General features: G+C 45.3%; 1 protein-coding gene across 1 annotated transcript in view; it reads right to left on the bottom strand.

Moving 5' to 3' along the window:
- Nucleotides 1–14,172, bottom strand: part of LOC129857760 (zinc finger protein 407-like) — a gene marked incomplete at its 5' end in the record, with an annotated part of 121,263 nt that extends 107,091 nt beyond the window's left edge. The window contains 1 exon segment of the mRNA XM_055926302.1: nucleotides 14,098–14,172. Coding sequence (XP_055782277.1) covers nucleotides 14,098–14,172 — 75 coding nt within the window.
- Between the last annotated feature and the right edge of the window lie 3,328 nt (nucleotides 14,173–17,500).

Here is a 17,500-nt window from a genome sequence, read left to right as displayed (position 1 = left end):
ACCACAATAATATAAATCAAGAATTTCCCCCCAAATATAACAATATTTGTATTTGGGGGGAGGGGGAAGGAGGGGGGGTTAGAAGGGGGTTATAATTGATGACCACAGCTGTGCTAATTAAAAGCAATGGAAGTTTCATTAATCTTGGTCAGGAGGGAGGGTGCGGTGGTGGTGGTACGGTGGCTGTAGCGGTTTCCGTTACCGGGGCCAGGCCTGGCCATCCGCTTGAGTCCGCCGCTACCATGTCCTACTCATCAGTCAGGTGATTTTGGGCCATTGTTGAGTTTATTAGAGCAGGTTCATGTGATACGCACATTAATAATCACAACAAAAGCCCTGCTCTCTCGCCCTCTCCGTACTGTCCCCTTCTATCTCTCTCCCTCTCTCACTGTGCGGCCCTCTCCACTGCCACACCACTCAGCTGAGCAGCAACACAATGAAGGGAACAATTAGCCATGTTTACTGCAATGTCCAGGAATAGGGAGATAATTGCTTTTTTTCTGTCTTGTTTTTGTTGGTGCTTTTTCTTCGCAGAGACAGAGACAGAGAGAGAGAGAGAGAGAGAGAGAGAGAGAGAGAGAGAGAGAGAGAGAGAGAGTGAGAAAACAAACGGCATCAGCTATAACCAATAATTCTCATTCTACTTTCCCTGTGCTACTTTTCATACATCCAAAACCACTTCCCCGAGAATGATCAATGACCTTCATATGAGAAAGAACACTGGACCATAATCCCTAGATTTTCCCAACGGGCAGATACCTAGTTAAAATGACCTCATAATGACATCATTTCGACCGGTTCCTTGCTTTAATGACGTATTTTCACCCAGTCTTTCATAATGACGTCATTTCAACCACTTTCTTGTTGTAATGATACGTTATTATTCCAACCAGTTTTGCACACTCAGTGTATCTAGTGTATCATGTGACACACGAGCTAGTTCACTAACTGCCATCATATTGTTACTGCTCTAGTAGTACGACAGAGCCGGGATATTAAGAGCCGGCTCCGCACACTAAAGACCGAGTAATGGATGCTCCACGTTAATTCAGAACTTTAGTTCCTCAACCACGACTCCCAAACGCAATTACGAACACCCTCTGCATCTGTGAGAAATAGGCAGTGTGTGTGTGTGTGTGTGTGTGTGTGTGTGAGTGGTGTGGAGGGAGAGGTGTGTGAGGGGGAGTGGCCACCTCACCATAACAAAAGCTTTGTGAAAAGACCCGGGACATTTATTTAATCGTGTAATACCTGAGGAATTGGAACGAGACGTACACTTTGTCCCATTATAAATTTGCAGCGCTTTAGCGAGAAGATGAGGGATTTGGATTTCACAGCAAAAGAAAATAGAGGGAGGAAGTACCTGGATGTGTGTGTGTGTGTGTGTGTGTGTGTGTGTGTGTGTGTGTGTGTGTGTGTGTGTGTGTGTGTGTGTGTGTGTGTGTGTGTGTGTGTGTGTGTGTGTGTGTGTGTGTGTGTGTAATGCATCGCTCTAAGTATCTGTGAGTGTGTGTTGTTCGGCATAGAGCAACAGCCTGCTGTCACATATAGTATCTCTATGCATCTGTAGGACAGTGAACAATGCACTGTTGTGAGCGAGACTCTGGGCAGGCACACAGAGGCACACACACACAAACACACACACACAATAACAATTCTCCACTAATTTACACATGAATACAAAGACACACACACACACACACACACACACACACAAAATAAAAATTCTCCACTAATTTACACATGAATACAAAGACACACACATAAACTCAGCAAAAAAAGAAACGTCCTCTCACTGTCAACTGCGTTTATTTTCAGCAAACTTAACATGAGTAAATATTTGTATGAACGAACATTCAGCAACTGAGACATAAACTGAACAAGTTCCACAAAAATGTGACTAACATAAATGGAATAATGTATCCCTGAACAAAGGGGGGGTCAAAATCAAAAGTAACAGTCAGTATCTGGTGTGGCCACCAGCTGTATTAAGTACTACAGTGCATCTCCTCCTCATGGACTGCACCAGATTTGCCAGTTCTTACTTTGAGATGTTACCCCACTCTTCCACCAAGGCACCTGCAAGTTCCTGGACATTTCTGGGGGGAATGGCCCTAGCCATCCAACAGGTCCCAGACGTGCTCAATGGGATTGAGATCCAGGCTGGCCATGGCAGAACACTGACATTCCTGTCTTGCAGGAAATTGCGCATAGAACGAGCAGTACTGTATGGCTGGTGGCATTGTCATGCTGGAGGGTCATGTCAGGATGAGCCTGCAGGAAGGGTACCACATGAGGGAGGAGGATGTCTTCCCTGTAACGCACAGCATTGAGATTGGCTGCAATGACAACAAGCTCAGTCCGATGATGCTCTGGCACACCGCTCCAGACCATGATGGACCCTCCACCTCCAAATCAATCCCGCTCCAGAGTACAGGCCTCTGTGTAACGCTCATTCCTTCGACGATAAAAGCGAATCCGACCATCACCCCTGGTGAGACAAAACCGCGACTCGTCAGTGAAGAACACTTTTTGCCATTCCGGTCATAGGCGACGTTGTTACCGGTGATGTCTGGTGAGGACCTGCCTTACAACAGGCCTACAAGCCCTTAGTCCAGCCTCTCTCAGCCTATTGCGGACAGTCTGAGCACTGATTGAGGGACTGTGCATTTCTGGTGTAACTCAGGCAGTTGTTGTTGCCATCCTGTACCTGTCCTGCAGGTGTGATGTTCGGATGTACAGATCCTGTGCAGGTGTTGTTACACCTGGTCTGCCACTGCGAGGACGATCAGCTGTCCGTCCCGTCTCCCTGTAGCGCTGTCTTAGGCGTTTCACAGTACGGACATTGAAATGTATTGCCCTGGCCACATCTGCAGTCCTCATGCGTCCTTGCAGCATGCCTAAGACACGTTCACGCAGATGAGCAGGAACCCTGGACATCTTTCTTTTGGTGTTTTTCAGAGTCAGTAGAAAGGACTCTTTAGTGTCCTAAGTTTTCATAACTGTGACCTTAATTGCCTATCGTCTGTAAGCTGTTAGTGTCTTAACGACCGTTCCACAGGTGCATGTTCATTAATTGTTTATGGTTCACTGAACAAGCATGGGAAGCAGTGATTAATCCCTTTACAATGAAGATCTGTGAAGTTATTTGGATTTTTACGAATTATCTTTGAAAGACAGGGTCCTGAAAAAGGGACATTTCATTTTTTGCTGAGTTTACGCACGCACGCACGCACGCACGCACACACACACACACACCCTGCCCCCCCCCCCCAAAAAAACACACACCCTGCCCCCCCAAAAAAACAATCTCTCAAACCCAGTGTAATACAATTATAGAATTGATTACTACCTTGACCTCCAGAGCCCAACAAAACAATATCAGGAGAAAATAACAAGCTAAGTCTAATAACTTCTCATTTGTATTGAGCGGAAACAGCAGCAAACACAGTCAGATATACATTCACTCAATAAAATCCTGCAGTGCACCGTGTGGGTCATTTCAAATCCCCCTGTGCCAATGGAAATGAGAAACACACACGTGCGCACACACACACACACACACACAGAGACACAGAAAGAGAAATGTGCACTAGCACACACGCACACGCAGTGTTGGGTCAGGGGGACAGCGGTAGCTGAGAGCCAGGTGTGACCTGCCTGCCCAGGTGCTCAGGAAAACCGCTGTTAACAGCCACGATTGATGATCTAATCAAACTGTCACCACGGCGATCGGTGGCGGGAAGGGCAGAGTGGGGGGTGGGGGGGGGGGCCCTCTGGGCGGGGAGAATATCCAGGAGGCCTGTGCATGCTTACCGTTAGCCCAAATTGAGAGTGACAGTCTCAATAGTGAGAAGGCTTTTTTCCCCCCCTAAGTAATGGAGGAAACAACTCCAGAGGCCTTCCGGAGGATGTCACATAATCAAGGAGACCCTCTCGTTCTTTTCTTCTCTCTCGAACCATTTCGGCTCGGGGGTTTTTTGGATTCGGGAAAACAAAACTTGGGGAGATGATTTGATACTCGGGCCGAACAAACCACCCGCTGTACGCCGCAAAGTTGATTATGACATGTCTATTCTTGTACCTCCTCAACCCACACATTATGCTCTCTCTCGCGACCCTACACACACACACACACACACACACACACACACACACACACACACACACACACACACACACACACACACACACACACACACACACACACACACACACACACACACACACACACACACACACACACACACACACACACACACACACACAAGCCCACTATACACACACATGCACACCCGGCAACGCAAACCTGACCACCGAGCTGAATCAATCCGCCCACCATGTACCGTACAGTACAGTAAGCGAAGAGTCACACGCACGATGAACGCTGTGTTAGAGATGTTATCCACGGTCTCTCACTAAAGGTGAACCAGCTTGAACACAGGTACCACATGCTCATATGTACCTCCTATGTGCCCGTGTGGGCGGACCGGCATTAAAAAAAAGAAACGTCTGAACATCAATACAACATCAGGAAGTGATGATAAATCCATTACCGCGCTAACAAACGAGGAAAACGTCCAAAGTTGGAGAAACTTGTAATAACTGATATTGGCAGCCGCGACCGGTTCATGTGTCTGTATCTGTTTCGGCGCTAATCGCCGTCTCTGGGATGTGTCCACGGCTCCTGCTCCTCCGTTCAGCTCGCATTAATTGAATCGCTGCTTAGCTAATTCATTGATTCATCGGTTCATTAGTGAGGCCTGGCAACATCCATTCCTTGCAGTGACAGTCTGACGTTTCAATTGAGAAAGGCAGAAACAAGTAGCCCACATGGGGTTGCAGGGAGTCGCGGTAAGGGCACTCAGACCTCTCGTCAATTAGCCACACAATGCTAGCTCTTCCACTTGTGCTCTCGTCATAAATTAGACGGCGGCTGAGCTGAGCACATTCTCTCCCCGCGCGGTTTGAGTAACGCCACTTGTGTTCCGACACATGTTGATGACATCCTTCCTAGACTGAAAGTTAGAGGCTTGGGAGATGGATTGGGAGGTCTGGCAGAGAGTAGCTCGTCTACTGGTCTGTTCAAATGTCTACACTAGGGGGAAAGGGGGGATACCTAGTCAGTTGTACAACTGAATGCATTCAACCGAAATGTGTAATCGATGTCTACGTCACCGGCGCCCGGGGAGCAGTTGTTGTTTGGGGTCGAGTGTCTTGCTCAAGGGCGGAACAGCAGATTTTTCCACCTTGCCGGCTCGGGGATTCGAAACAGCGACCTTTGTGTTACTGGCCCAACGCTCTACATTGCTTCATACTAAGTGCTAATGTGGATATTGGAACAAGGCCCATATTCATAAAATCTCTCAGATTACGAGTGCTGATCTAGGATCAGATCCCCCCCTGTCCAGGTAGTCTTATTCATTAGGATTTAAAAAGGTCAACTGATCCTAGAGCCACACTCCTACTCTGAGACGCTTTATGAATACAGACCAGCGGTCTCGTTCCACAAAGACATGCTATTGTGACTGGGTACTAGCTGAAGACCATTACCAATACCAATACAACTAGTTTAGACCTAGACTAAACTGCTGCTGGTAGTTAGGCCAACTAGTCTGTCTGACTGATAACAACATTCGGATGATTACATCACTGGAAGAGTTGTTGCATATAAGATCCTCAGCTTTTCAGAACGCAGCCATGTACACAGTTTGTGGGAAAAGTACCCAGTTGTCATACTTGAGTAAAAGTAAAGATACCTTTTAATGGAAAATGACTCAAGTAAAAGTGAAAGTCACCCAGTAAAAACCTACTTGAGTAAAAGTGAAAATGCATTTGGTTTTAAATATACTTAAGTATCAAAGGTAAATGTAATTGCTAAAATATACTTAAGTATCAAAAGTAAAAGTATGAATAATTTCAAATTCCTTATATTAAGCAAACCGGACAGCATGATTTCTTTATTTTTAAAATTTACGGACAGCAACGGGAACACTCAGACATAATTTACAAACAAAGCATTTGTGTTTAGTGAGTCCGCCAGATCAGATGCAATAGGGATGACCAGGGATGTTCTCTTTAAGTGCGTGAATTAGACCGTTTTCCTGTCCTGCTAAGAATTCAAAAAGTACAAAATGTACTTCTGGGTGTCAGGGAAAATATGGAGTAAAAAGTACATTATTTTCTTCAGGAATGTAGTGAAGTAAATGTAAAAAAATATATATAAATAGTATAGTCAAGTACAGATACCAAAAAAACTACTTAAGTAGTACTTTAAAGTATTTTTTACTTAAGTACTTTACACCACTGCGTGTACACACACACAAACACACATGTCGCCAGCCTGCACCATATGCCCATGACAAGTGCATAAAACCATTCTCCAGCGATCGCACAGGCCAACCCATAAAAACTTAATGCACCTCATTTTCCAGTAATCAAACTTTTATAGACTGCAATGGCTTTTAGACTAACACATTTCTAATTATCGTTTAATTTCAATGGCAATATTAACGCGATCCCTCATTCGGCGCCGACCGTTCATCCCTCATGAAATATTGAGTAGGGTAAACAGAGGCCGTGTCCACTGGCGCCTGGTCAAACAAACACACAGCAACACAGAAAGGTGAGCGATGGGCCACTAGGCCCTCTCTACTACACACCAGCCACAGGAGACTTGGACTCGGGGAAACCCGTTTACCACAGTGGCAGTGACTGTTGCTGCAGTTCAAAGCCTTTAAAATGCACAAACACACATCTGCATTGTGCATTCAGCCCCTATGGCCGTAATATCGGACAGGATTGGGTTGTGTTCATTAGGGCACCCAATGGGAAATGTTGTCGAAATGTTTTGCTATGATAAACAAAAATGTGCGTTTGCATTGGACAAGTCCAGGTAGTCCCTCCCTGTTTCAGTCTTCTTTCCTCCGTTTGGTGCCTAATGAACATGGCCCTGCTGTGACTGTCATATCATACTTGTTCTGGGTGCCAAGCCATTGTCTGTGTACAGTAAGCAGTGCAGGCCTAACCATGACACCATTACTCTTGGGTGGTAACAACAATTCAGAGCTGATACCGAAAGGTAAGGGAGAGGGGGGGAAATAGGGGGAGATGGATTAATTATTAATAATTAAGAGGATGGATTTAATCCAAAGGGCAACAATATTTCTCTCTTACCTCGTCCTCTATCCACAGCACCGTTCTAGAGAGTAAACACACACACACACACATGCACACACTCTGGTGTAATTTGACCCCTGTGAGTGTGGCAGGGCTTTGGACTCTGTGTGGTACACATTGCCACCATGCTGCTACCCTGCAGGACTCTTCCGCCCCCTATGCCCCTGTCCAGCCTGCCCCGTCCCAGTCCACAGCGACCGGGCAATATGGCCGCACCGCACGGCATACTGGGAAGCGGCTGTGAGCCCAGAACCTGGTGCTGCCAAGCCAGATGCCCGCTCTGCCACCCTCGGCCTCTGGCACAGACAAGCTGCATGTACCTGAGCAGCACTACAGTAGAGTATGGTTGTGGACACACGCACATACATGTCTTTGTTGAACCATCATGCAGTATAATACCTCATGTTAGCTAGGCTAAGTCATTATTTGTTCCCGCTCTCCTTGGTGCTGTGTGTACTGTATGTGATATTGGCTTGGTTACTAGGGCTGACGCCAACGATTTGAATAATTAGGATTTGATCAGTTTTACTCGGATTCTAATCACATTTAGCTGTTTTGAGTAGGGGAGAGTGGGGTAAGTTGAGCCATTTTTTACATTCCGATCAAGGGAAATATAATATTCTTTTTCAGAAAGATATCGATAAATATTTGTGGCTGTTGTGTATCCCTGGAAAGAAATCAGAATTCACGCAAACATTACAGTTTTGAAAACAAAGTTTGTCCCAAAAAATCTTACCCCGGGTACGGAGGGGGGGGGTAAGTTGAGCCGCGGGACAGGGTAAATTAAGCCGCTTACAAATTTCTGTACTGAATGAAATATGACCTCTTTTTAAATCCATGTCTATGTCATTCCCCAAACACAATTCAACACAATCACGTGTCTGTCTTTTATTCATTTTAAGCATCTATTAACACAGGCTTAGCGCCTAAAAAAACACTTTGTTACCTCATATCCCAGTGGTAATTTCTTGCATTAAACCTGGGAGGAAAATGCTTCAATTTGCTCAATTTGCCATTGGCTCAATTTACCCCATGGACTTTGGCTCAACTTACCCCAAGGCAAACATTTTGACTATATTAGCCCGCTACAAGGACACACTTTCATGCTAGGTTTAGGACCTCATACTGAAGCTTATAGAGACTCCCAACTGATGTATAGAACAATCTTAAAATGATCTACTTTGGTTTAGACATAAGCCTCATGAAACCTCTAACACAAGAAATTCATTTGACTTGGTGAAAATCTGGGGTTTTTGGACCTAACTTGCTTACCACTTTTTCCATGTGGTTTCTTCCTTCACAGACCCCATGAAATGATGACCTCTTTCTAAATCGTTGGTAAAATTATTCATTTTGTGTATGGTTTCCTAGAAACAAGGGCGGCTCAACGTCCCCCTTTGGTTTAACTTACCCCACTGTCCCCTGTTTTGTCATGGAGCAGGAGCCACGGGTGCAAGTCTATCAACATACCAGAGTGCCAAGAAGGCCCCCAAATGTGTCTGCTGCTCAGCCATAGTGTTGTTGTTTTTTTTACATATTTGCAGAAGAGTTGAATATTCGTTTCTAAATGACAAATCAGATTCAAATAAAAAAAAATTGATTTGGGGATCGCCGTATTGGCTAAATACTGTAAGTGGAGATGAATAAACATACCCAGCAAAAGTAATGGTTGTTCTGTGTCGTGGGTCAATTTTCGTTTTACAATGTTATTGACCCACGTGGATAATTCTTATGGAAACCTTTTCACCAACGTTATCAGTTAAATAAATAGGACTCACTTGGCTGTCAACACGCCCATTTAATGAGTGAAGAGTGTATTAGTTCAAACTGTTTATTATTATAAATGGGAAAATGGGGGGTAGTTTTACAATTGCCTAAAAAACATGGGTACCTTAGACTGGTCAGTCATCTTTGAACACTTTGTTTTTAAATTGCTCAAAATTACGTTAAATTAAGGCGAGGTCACAGCCGTCAATCACAACAGCAAAACTCTGCCACATTCAATTGTTGGTTTAGGTGCATTTATATCTTTCAAACCAGCAAGAAGCTAGCCTCTCTCACACAGAGAGACTCAAACACACACGACACAGATACATGTTACACACACACACAGGTTTCACACACACACACAAGCATTTCTCTATACCCGCAATAACATCTACTAAACACGTGTATGTGACCAATACAATTTGACACGCTCATAGACCTAGGCCTATTCCATCAAGCTATTGAATTGTAGGAATATATTTTTGGGGATTTATCTCACAAATTTCACTTTGTCAAATTGAAGGGATAGTTCACCCAAATTATACAATGACTTATTGGTTTCCTTACCCTGTAAGTAGCCTAAGGGGAAGGTAAGAAAACAAACCATGCCTTGGTTTTGTATCCCTGGCCATTGTCTTCAAATGCTAATGTTGTAGCATTTGTGGCCCAAAACCAATGCAAGTCACTATACCTCATATTAGCATTTTTCGCACTTCAGCGAGCTACACACATTTTCTTAAGACACTTGATGATGATTTGCACATGAAACACGTCTTATATTGGTTTGGAGCCACAAATTCTACACAAAAGTTAGCAAAACATATAAAATGACAATTGCACAGAACCCCACGCACCAAACCTTGGTTTAGTATATTCATAAATAGCTCAGAGCTTATTAAATCTCTTCTCAGGGACCTGCAACCATCTCATGTAATTGATATATTACCTGGCGGTGGTCTACCTCTTGGTCTTCCTCAAGTACTCCCGAGATACAGGGCGGCATGTGTCGCTGTGGCGTATAATTGATATATTCCAGATCTGCACACCAAACAGCAAATGGTGCCAACACGTTTGTAGTCACAAGCTTGATGTAATCATTGCATACTAGGAATATAGGGCCAAATACTACACTTTTGACTACTTTAATAGACATATAAAACTTTTGGTCCCCTAAAATAGGGGGACTATGTACAGAAAGTGCTGTAAATTCTAAACGGACCCGATAAGGATGAAAATACCCTCAAATTAAAGCTGACAGTCTGCACTTTAACCTCATAGTCATTGTATCATTTCAAATCCAAAGTGCTGGAGTACAGAGCTAAAACAACAACAAAAATGTGTTACTGTTCCAATACTTTTGGAGCTCACTGTATATTTGACGAAAGGACAAATCCACAAAGAAATGGTTAATTGACCACAAAATCAACATTTGGCAATGGCCGTCTCAGTCCCCGGACTTCAAACCCATTGAAAACTTGTAGTTTGAATTGAAGAGGACAGTCCATAAGCACAGACGAGGATATCAAGGATCTGGAAAGATTCCGTATAGAAGAACGGTCTAAGATCCTCCCAACGTGGTCTAAAATCTCATAAAACATTTTACAAAAAGACTCAGTGGCATTATCCTCGCAAGGGGAGGGTGGCGGAGTAAACCGGGGTGCCAGGAATTTTGACCCCTATCTCTTTTTGTTTTTTTTTGTGTACTATACTATATTTACAAAATATGATAATTTCCCCCCAAAATGTTGTGTATACAATATATATAGGTAACTACCAAAATAAAGGAAACACTAAGATAACGTGTCTTAATAGGGGGCTGCGCCGCCACCACAGGCCACCAGAACAGCTTCAATGTACCTTGGCATAGGTTCTACAAGTGTCTGGAACTCTATTGGTGGGATGCGACACCATTCTTCCACAAGAAATTCCATCCTTTGTTGATGGAAAACTATCTCAGGCACCGCTCCAGAATCTACCATAAGTGTTCAACACACACACACACACACACACACACACACACACACACACACACACACACACACACACACACACACACACACACACTGAGATCTCTACCTCTAGGTTTGGAAGCCAAAATAATGGGCAACTGGGCATTTTGATACGTGCTTAATTAACTCAGGAACCGCACCTGTGTGGAAGTACCTGCTTTCAATAAACTTTGTATCCCTCATTTGCTCAAGTGTTTCCTATATTTTGGCAGTTACCTATAGCTCAGTCTTTGTTTTCTTTATTTGATGCAGTCTTTTTTGCTCATCTTTATCGAGGGTGCCAATAATTCTAGACCTGACTGTATATCCACACATTGAAAGACACAAAAGTACGCAGACCTCCAAACTACCCACAGTGCCTTGCAGTGAAGAATAGTGGTGAATGAAACCGAGACCCAGATGTGTCATATTAGAACAGGCCAGAACTCCTCTACCCCTCTCTCTATCGCTCTCTCTCTCCCTCTCTCTCCCTCGCTCTCTCTCTCCCTGTCTCTCTCTCTCTCTCTCTCTATCGCTCTCTCTCTCCCTCTCTCTCTCTCCCTCGCTCTCTCTCTCCCTGTCTCTCTCTCTCTCTCTCTCTCTCTATCGCTCTCTCCCTCTCTCTCTCTCCCTCGCTCTCTCTCTCCCTGTCTCTCTCGCTCCCTGTCTCTCTCGCTCTCTCTCCCTCTCTCTCTCTCTCTCGCGCTCTCTCTCTCTCTCTGAACCTGTCATGGAGGCTGGTGTTTGTCATCTTACCTCCGGATCCCGTGCCCATCCCAGCCCCCCCCCACCCAAAATAACCTGTTTTTCCAGAGCCCAGACAAACCAATCTAACTGGAGCTGGGCACTCCGACTAGTCAGGTCTCTCCCCTCATCCTCCTCCTCCCCTCCCTCCTCCTCTTCTCTTCCTTTGACTAACAGATCTCCCCAGTGTTCTAAAAATACCAGGTGAATAGGGCCGTGGAGATGGTGATGAAACAGCCTCTCTGACACTGTCCTGCTGCAATCCATCTCTCCCTTTCCTCCCCTGCCTGCCAGCCAGCATATGTTTGCAATTGGCTCCCCCACTCCCGCCAGCCCCCGGTCCCTCCCCCTGCCTCCCTCCCTCTCCCCTTATCCCCTCTCCCCTGGTCCCCAGTTACCACTCCAGTCCCCTCTCCCCTCCTCTCCCCTTCTCCAGTCCCCAGCTACCCCTCGAGTCTCCAAGTCTGGGCTTTTCAAACTGGTGCAGTTATCAATCATTGGGCCAGCACTGTCAAGAGCTGGCTAAAACCACTGCCACTATACACTCTCCACATTCTCCCTTTTCTCTTGTTCTCTCTTCATGTCAGTCTGTCTCCCTCACCTCTCTCTCTCTCTCTCTCTCTCCCCTCTCCCTCCCTCCCCCCTCTCTCCCCAGACTTACACTCACCCAAATTTGTTCCACTTGATAAGCCCTCCCCGATGACCTTGTGCTAATTAAGCACTGCTGCGTTGGAAATATGATGGTTCATTAATGATGAGATAAATTCTGTCTCCAGGACTGTCAGAAAAATGATGACACCGTGTTTTACAGGTTTAAATAGAACAAACCTCATGGCCTCTCGCTGTGTGTGTGTGTTTAAGAGAGAGAGGCAAGAGAAAATAATGGCACAGCGCCGATGTCTCTATACATACATGCACTTGGCTCGCTCACGTGCACATACGTGCAATACGTTTGAGTGTGCATGTGTGTGTGTGTGTGTGATGTAATGGTGTTGTATGGCACTGCAGTATGTTTTATGGGGCAGCAGGGTGACTATAGTTAGTTTTGGCAGAGACACACTCTGAGGTAAACGCTATCAGGTAACACAAGCTCCACAAGGCCACTCCATTCATGCCTGTCGCTGGTGTGTGTGTGTGTGTGTGTGTGTGTGTGTGTGTGTGTGTGTGTGTGTGTGTGTGTGTGTGTGTGTGTGTGTGTGTGTGTGTGTGTGTGTGTGTGTGTGTGTGTGTGTGTGTGTGTGTGTGTGTGTGTGTGTGTGCGTGCGCGCGTGTGCGTTTCTGCATATGCGCGTGCGTGCTCTCTCCGACCTTTGCTGTAATGTCACCGTCTAATACCGAGCCAAGGACACAGAGGTCTTTCATTCAGACACAATACACCTACAAACCCCACTGTGATTTCACAGCATCCTCAAACTACGAAAGAACAAAAGCCAAATGGACAAAATATGTGGCAATTCATCTTGAATAACATTCAGGGGCGGCAGGTAGACTAGTGGTTAGAGCGTTGGGCCAGTAACCGAAGGGTTGCTAGATCGAATCCCCGAGCTGACAAGGTAAAAATCTGTTGTTCTGCCCCTGAACAAGGCAGTTAACCCACTGTTCCTAGGCCGTCATTGTATATAAGAATTTGTTCTTAACTGACTTGCCTAGTTAAATAAAGGTACAATAAAAAAATATGTGGTACAAACATTCCTGTCCTGGACAGTTTAGTTTGTTATGTGCTGTTTTACGAGAATAAAGCAGACAAGTGAAATAGTTGTGGGATATGAGAATTTCTCTCCCAACGAGCAGCTGCCAGTCTGAATCCAGTTAATAATGAGTGTGTATTTACAGGGGAGCATATGGTGCGCCTACTTTACTAATATCTCAAGCCCCTCGTCATATCGAATACGACATGTTGTCAAAAGTATCAATTTGAAAGGCAGTTTTCAGATGTGATATTTTTATTTTTTTTTTAAATGCAAGAAGACTGGTTTCTCTTAGTGGGTCCGTTTGACAGATTGAGGGGTGTTTAACGTCTCATTCTCGCATGCCATGGGGACTTTGCAACTTTGTCTTCATCACACACACACACACACACACACACAACGCGGGCTGACAGCCGGGAAAGCTGTCACACAGGGAAAGTTGGGAAACTGGGAAAGTTTTACACACAACATCACGAAGAGAGATGGAGACATCACATCTTCCCAATCATACAGAGAGAGGGAGAGAAGAGAGAGGGAGGAGAGGAGAGAGAGGGAGGAGAGGAGAGAGAGGGAGGGAACAGATTGACAAAGAGGGTGTGATAGAAATACTGAGAGAGAGGGGGGCCAAAGGGGGGAGGGACAGAGAGAGAGAGAGAGAGAGAGAGCGAGAGAGAGAAATACAGAGAGAGACGGAGAGAGAGACAAAGCGAGGTAAAGGTAGTCAGTCTTACCTCTCTTTGGGCTGGCCCAGTCCATGTTTCCCCAACAGGTGAGTGCTCAGGTGCTTCTTCATCACAAAGGCCCACCTGGTCAGAGAGAGAACACAGGGGAAAAAGGGTTAACAAAGAGGGCCTCTTTACCACAGTCAATGAAAGGGTTAACCGGGAGGACAGACAGAGATTACTTTTTACAATAACTAGCCAGGATTAGGGTTGCGAAACTTTCAATAAATTCCCTGCCTTTCCAGAAATCCTGATTGGAGGATTCCATATTTCCTGTTCATTCCTTCCTGATTCTGGGAATCCTCCTACTAGGATTTCGGGAAAACTTTGCAATCGTAGTCAGGACAAAGCCACTAGGATGCAGCAGGTTAACTAAGGCAATGGGTTTCACCCGTGTTCATAAGGACACACTGTAAAAGAATATGTTTTAAAACACTTTTCGCAAAGGAAAAAAAAAATGTGCTTTCTTATTGGTCTGGTAGTAACTCCCCGTTTTCCTCGTTTTCTTCCGTTGAGTGCCTACTGAACACGACCTTGGATATCCTGTCATTACATCAAAGAGAGTGTATCAACAACGACCCGGGAACTCGCACACCCTCAAACGCAAACTCACACAGACAGAAACACACAATATCACACACAGGAAATATTTGAGACACCATTTCAAGACAATGTCCTGACCGTGTCCAAAGCCCTACATTCGTTCCATTCCCTAAACAGTTTGTGAAGCCCTAATGGCGGGATGACAGGCCTAACTAGTCAGGGATCAGCCCCGTTTCCCTAGCGTTTCATCCTCTGGCCATTGAATTCACCAGTAATCACATCCTATTACGGTGTTCCTGCTGACAGACAACTACCACGTCTAAGACGACATGACAGAGGAACAGGAAAGAAAGAGAGAGAGAGAATGAAAGAAAGAAAAAGAGAGAGTTGAGACAGCAGCTGTGTGATTTGGAGTGTTACTGCAGACACTGGTCTTCACTGTGGACTCCTGGACTTTATCTCTCTCCCTCTCCCTCTCTCCCTCTCTCTCGCTCTCTTTCCGTTTCTCTCTCCATTCCTCTATTTACCCCGCTCTGGCTTGTTTGATTCTCGTTCTCTCAAAAAGTCTCTCTCCATCTGCCTCTCTGACTTCCACTCTCTCTATTGGTCATTTTGTTGTAAAGCGCGTATAGCCTAATCATTTCACTGTTCATTCATAGCACACTGTTATCTTCCCCCTACTACTGGATGTGCACGCACACACACACGCACGCACACACACACACGTCCTTCTGCTCTCCTACCATCGCCCCAGAGCCACATCCATCAACCCCCCCCCCCCAGAGGGCAGCCCATGCTAACTAACACCCCATATAAATATTCAAACATGTTCCACTGTTTTGTTTTGTTATCATCATTCTCTCCCTCCTCGATTTTTCTCTTCTCCTTCTCTCTAGCTCCATCTCTCCATCCATCCATCCGTCCAGAATGGGGCCTGGGAGTATGACTAAACCGCCCTCCTATCCACTGAAGGAGAATGACAAGATCAAACCCACAGGGGAGGGAGACACTCTGGGTGACTGGAGGCAGAGGCACTGCAATGCACTGACTGACTGACTGACCGCTTCAACTAGCTATGAATAAACAAACGCGCTAATTAAGTTAGCATTTTCTATCTTTTTCCAGGTTGTTTAAGTCATTGGGAGGGGGGGGGAGTGCTTGCAAACATGTCCGTTAATTATGGATTACAGCTGTCCTTCATAAACCTAATTACCGAGTGCTGAACGGCAACGGGGGCGATTTGCATATGCGCATGAAAGACATGAAGACATATGCAAAGATATGATTTAAATTAGCATTCTTTGATAGCGCGGGTTACAAATCAAACTGGCATGTTGTGAGATTCGCATCACTCACTCTTACTTCTTTCCCCCCCACACGTTTATTCTGAGCCTGGCAGCAAGCAGTGACGGCACGACTGGCAAGGCCCGATGGAGGCACCTGGCAATGGCCCGCTGAAGTGAGACGGCAGACACACACGCACGCGCGCGCGCGCATGCACACACAAACGAGCACACGTGCGCTTAGAAAGTCACAGGCAAGCGTGCATATATACACGCCACACAAACGGCAGGTTCAAATGAAGGGCAAGGCTAAGTGGGAAAAGAGAAAATCCATTTGTTGAAACAGGCTTCTAATCCCCTGTTCTTCATAGGTCCGCTCTCAGGTTAGGATCTACCTCCAACAGCTTTGAGGGAGCGTCCTTTACTCAAACGACTGTTGCCTTGATCCTTATAGCAACAAAGGGGACATTTCACCATGCCATTCATCCATATCAATATTTCCCCAGATGAATTTAACTAATAAGGCCTTATTTTAGCCTCGGGGGAGGCTCTCAATTTAAAGGGAGATAAAAAAAAATAAAATAAAAAATGGAGGAGTTTCACGTTCCACTCCCTTTAGATTAATCGGCGCACCACACCTCGTTAGCTCCGTGACGCGCCGCAGCTTTACCGATAAGCGGCGAGACACGGCTCAATTACCCAAGTAACACTTCTTTCTCTTCCCTCCATCACCAGATGAAGAGATAACATGTCAATATGGGATACAAACAACTTCATTTGCCTAACAGTATTCCTGGATGGTTCGGGTCGGGAATCTCAATCTTCAATTCCGGAAGGGATGTTGGGAGATCTAAGGAGAAGCCTCTGGCATCAGTGAGGCGCAAAATGTCCCCATCCTGTGCAGAACATACAGATCATTCTGGGATACACAGAGAGCATTCTGGGACACACACACACACACACACAGAGACAGAGACAGAGACAGAGACAGAGACAGAGAGAGAGAGAGACAGAGACAGAGACAGAGACAGAGACAGAGACAGAGACAGAGACAGAGACAGAGAGAGAGAGAGAGAGAGAGAGAGAGAGAGAGAGAGAGAGAGAGAGAGAGAGAGAGAGAGAGAGAGAGAGAAAGAGAAAGAGAGAGAGAGAGAGAGAGAGAGAGAGAGGGAGGTGTATCACATCACACATGGCTTGCTTTACTTAGCCTGTATTCTTAAAGAGTCTCATAGTAGGAGTACTGATCTGAGATCAGGTCCCTATGTCCATAAATGTATTCATTATTCTGTATATAAAAGGCAAAACTGATCCAAGATCAGCACTCTGAGATGCTTTATGAATATGGGCCATGGGCCTATTCATCAAAAAATAATAGCACTTTGCTGCCATCTGTGTCAGAAACAGAAATCATGTCATTTGATTGTGTTATAAGTATCAATGTCACCTGTGCGATGGCCTTGACAATGGTACATACAGGAAGGTGAACCACGATAAAAACGGAGAGGATATTTTTTTTGTTACTCGAGTCAAACTAAATTCTTTCTCCTAAATGGTAAGGGTGACCAAGGAGGCATTAGGCAGAATGA

Source organism: Salvelinus fontinalis, chromosome 6 (genome assembly GCF_029448725.1).
Source record: "Salvelinus fontinalis isolate EN_2023a chromosome 6, ASM2944872v1, whole genome shotgun sequence".
In the NCBI taxonomy this organism is placed as follows: Eukaryota; Metazoa; Chordata; class Actinopteri; order Salmoniformes; family Salmonidae; genus Salvelinus; species Salvelinus fontinalis.
Note: the sequence above shows the minus strand (reverse complement) of the source record. Positions and strands in the feature narration are given on the sequence as shown.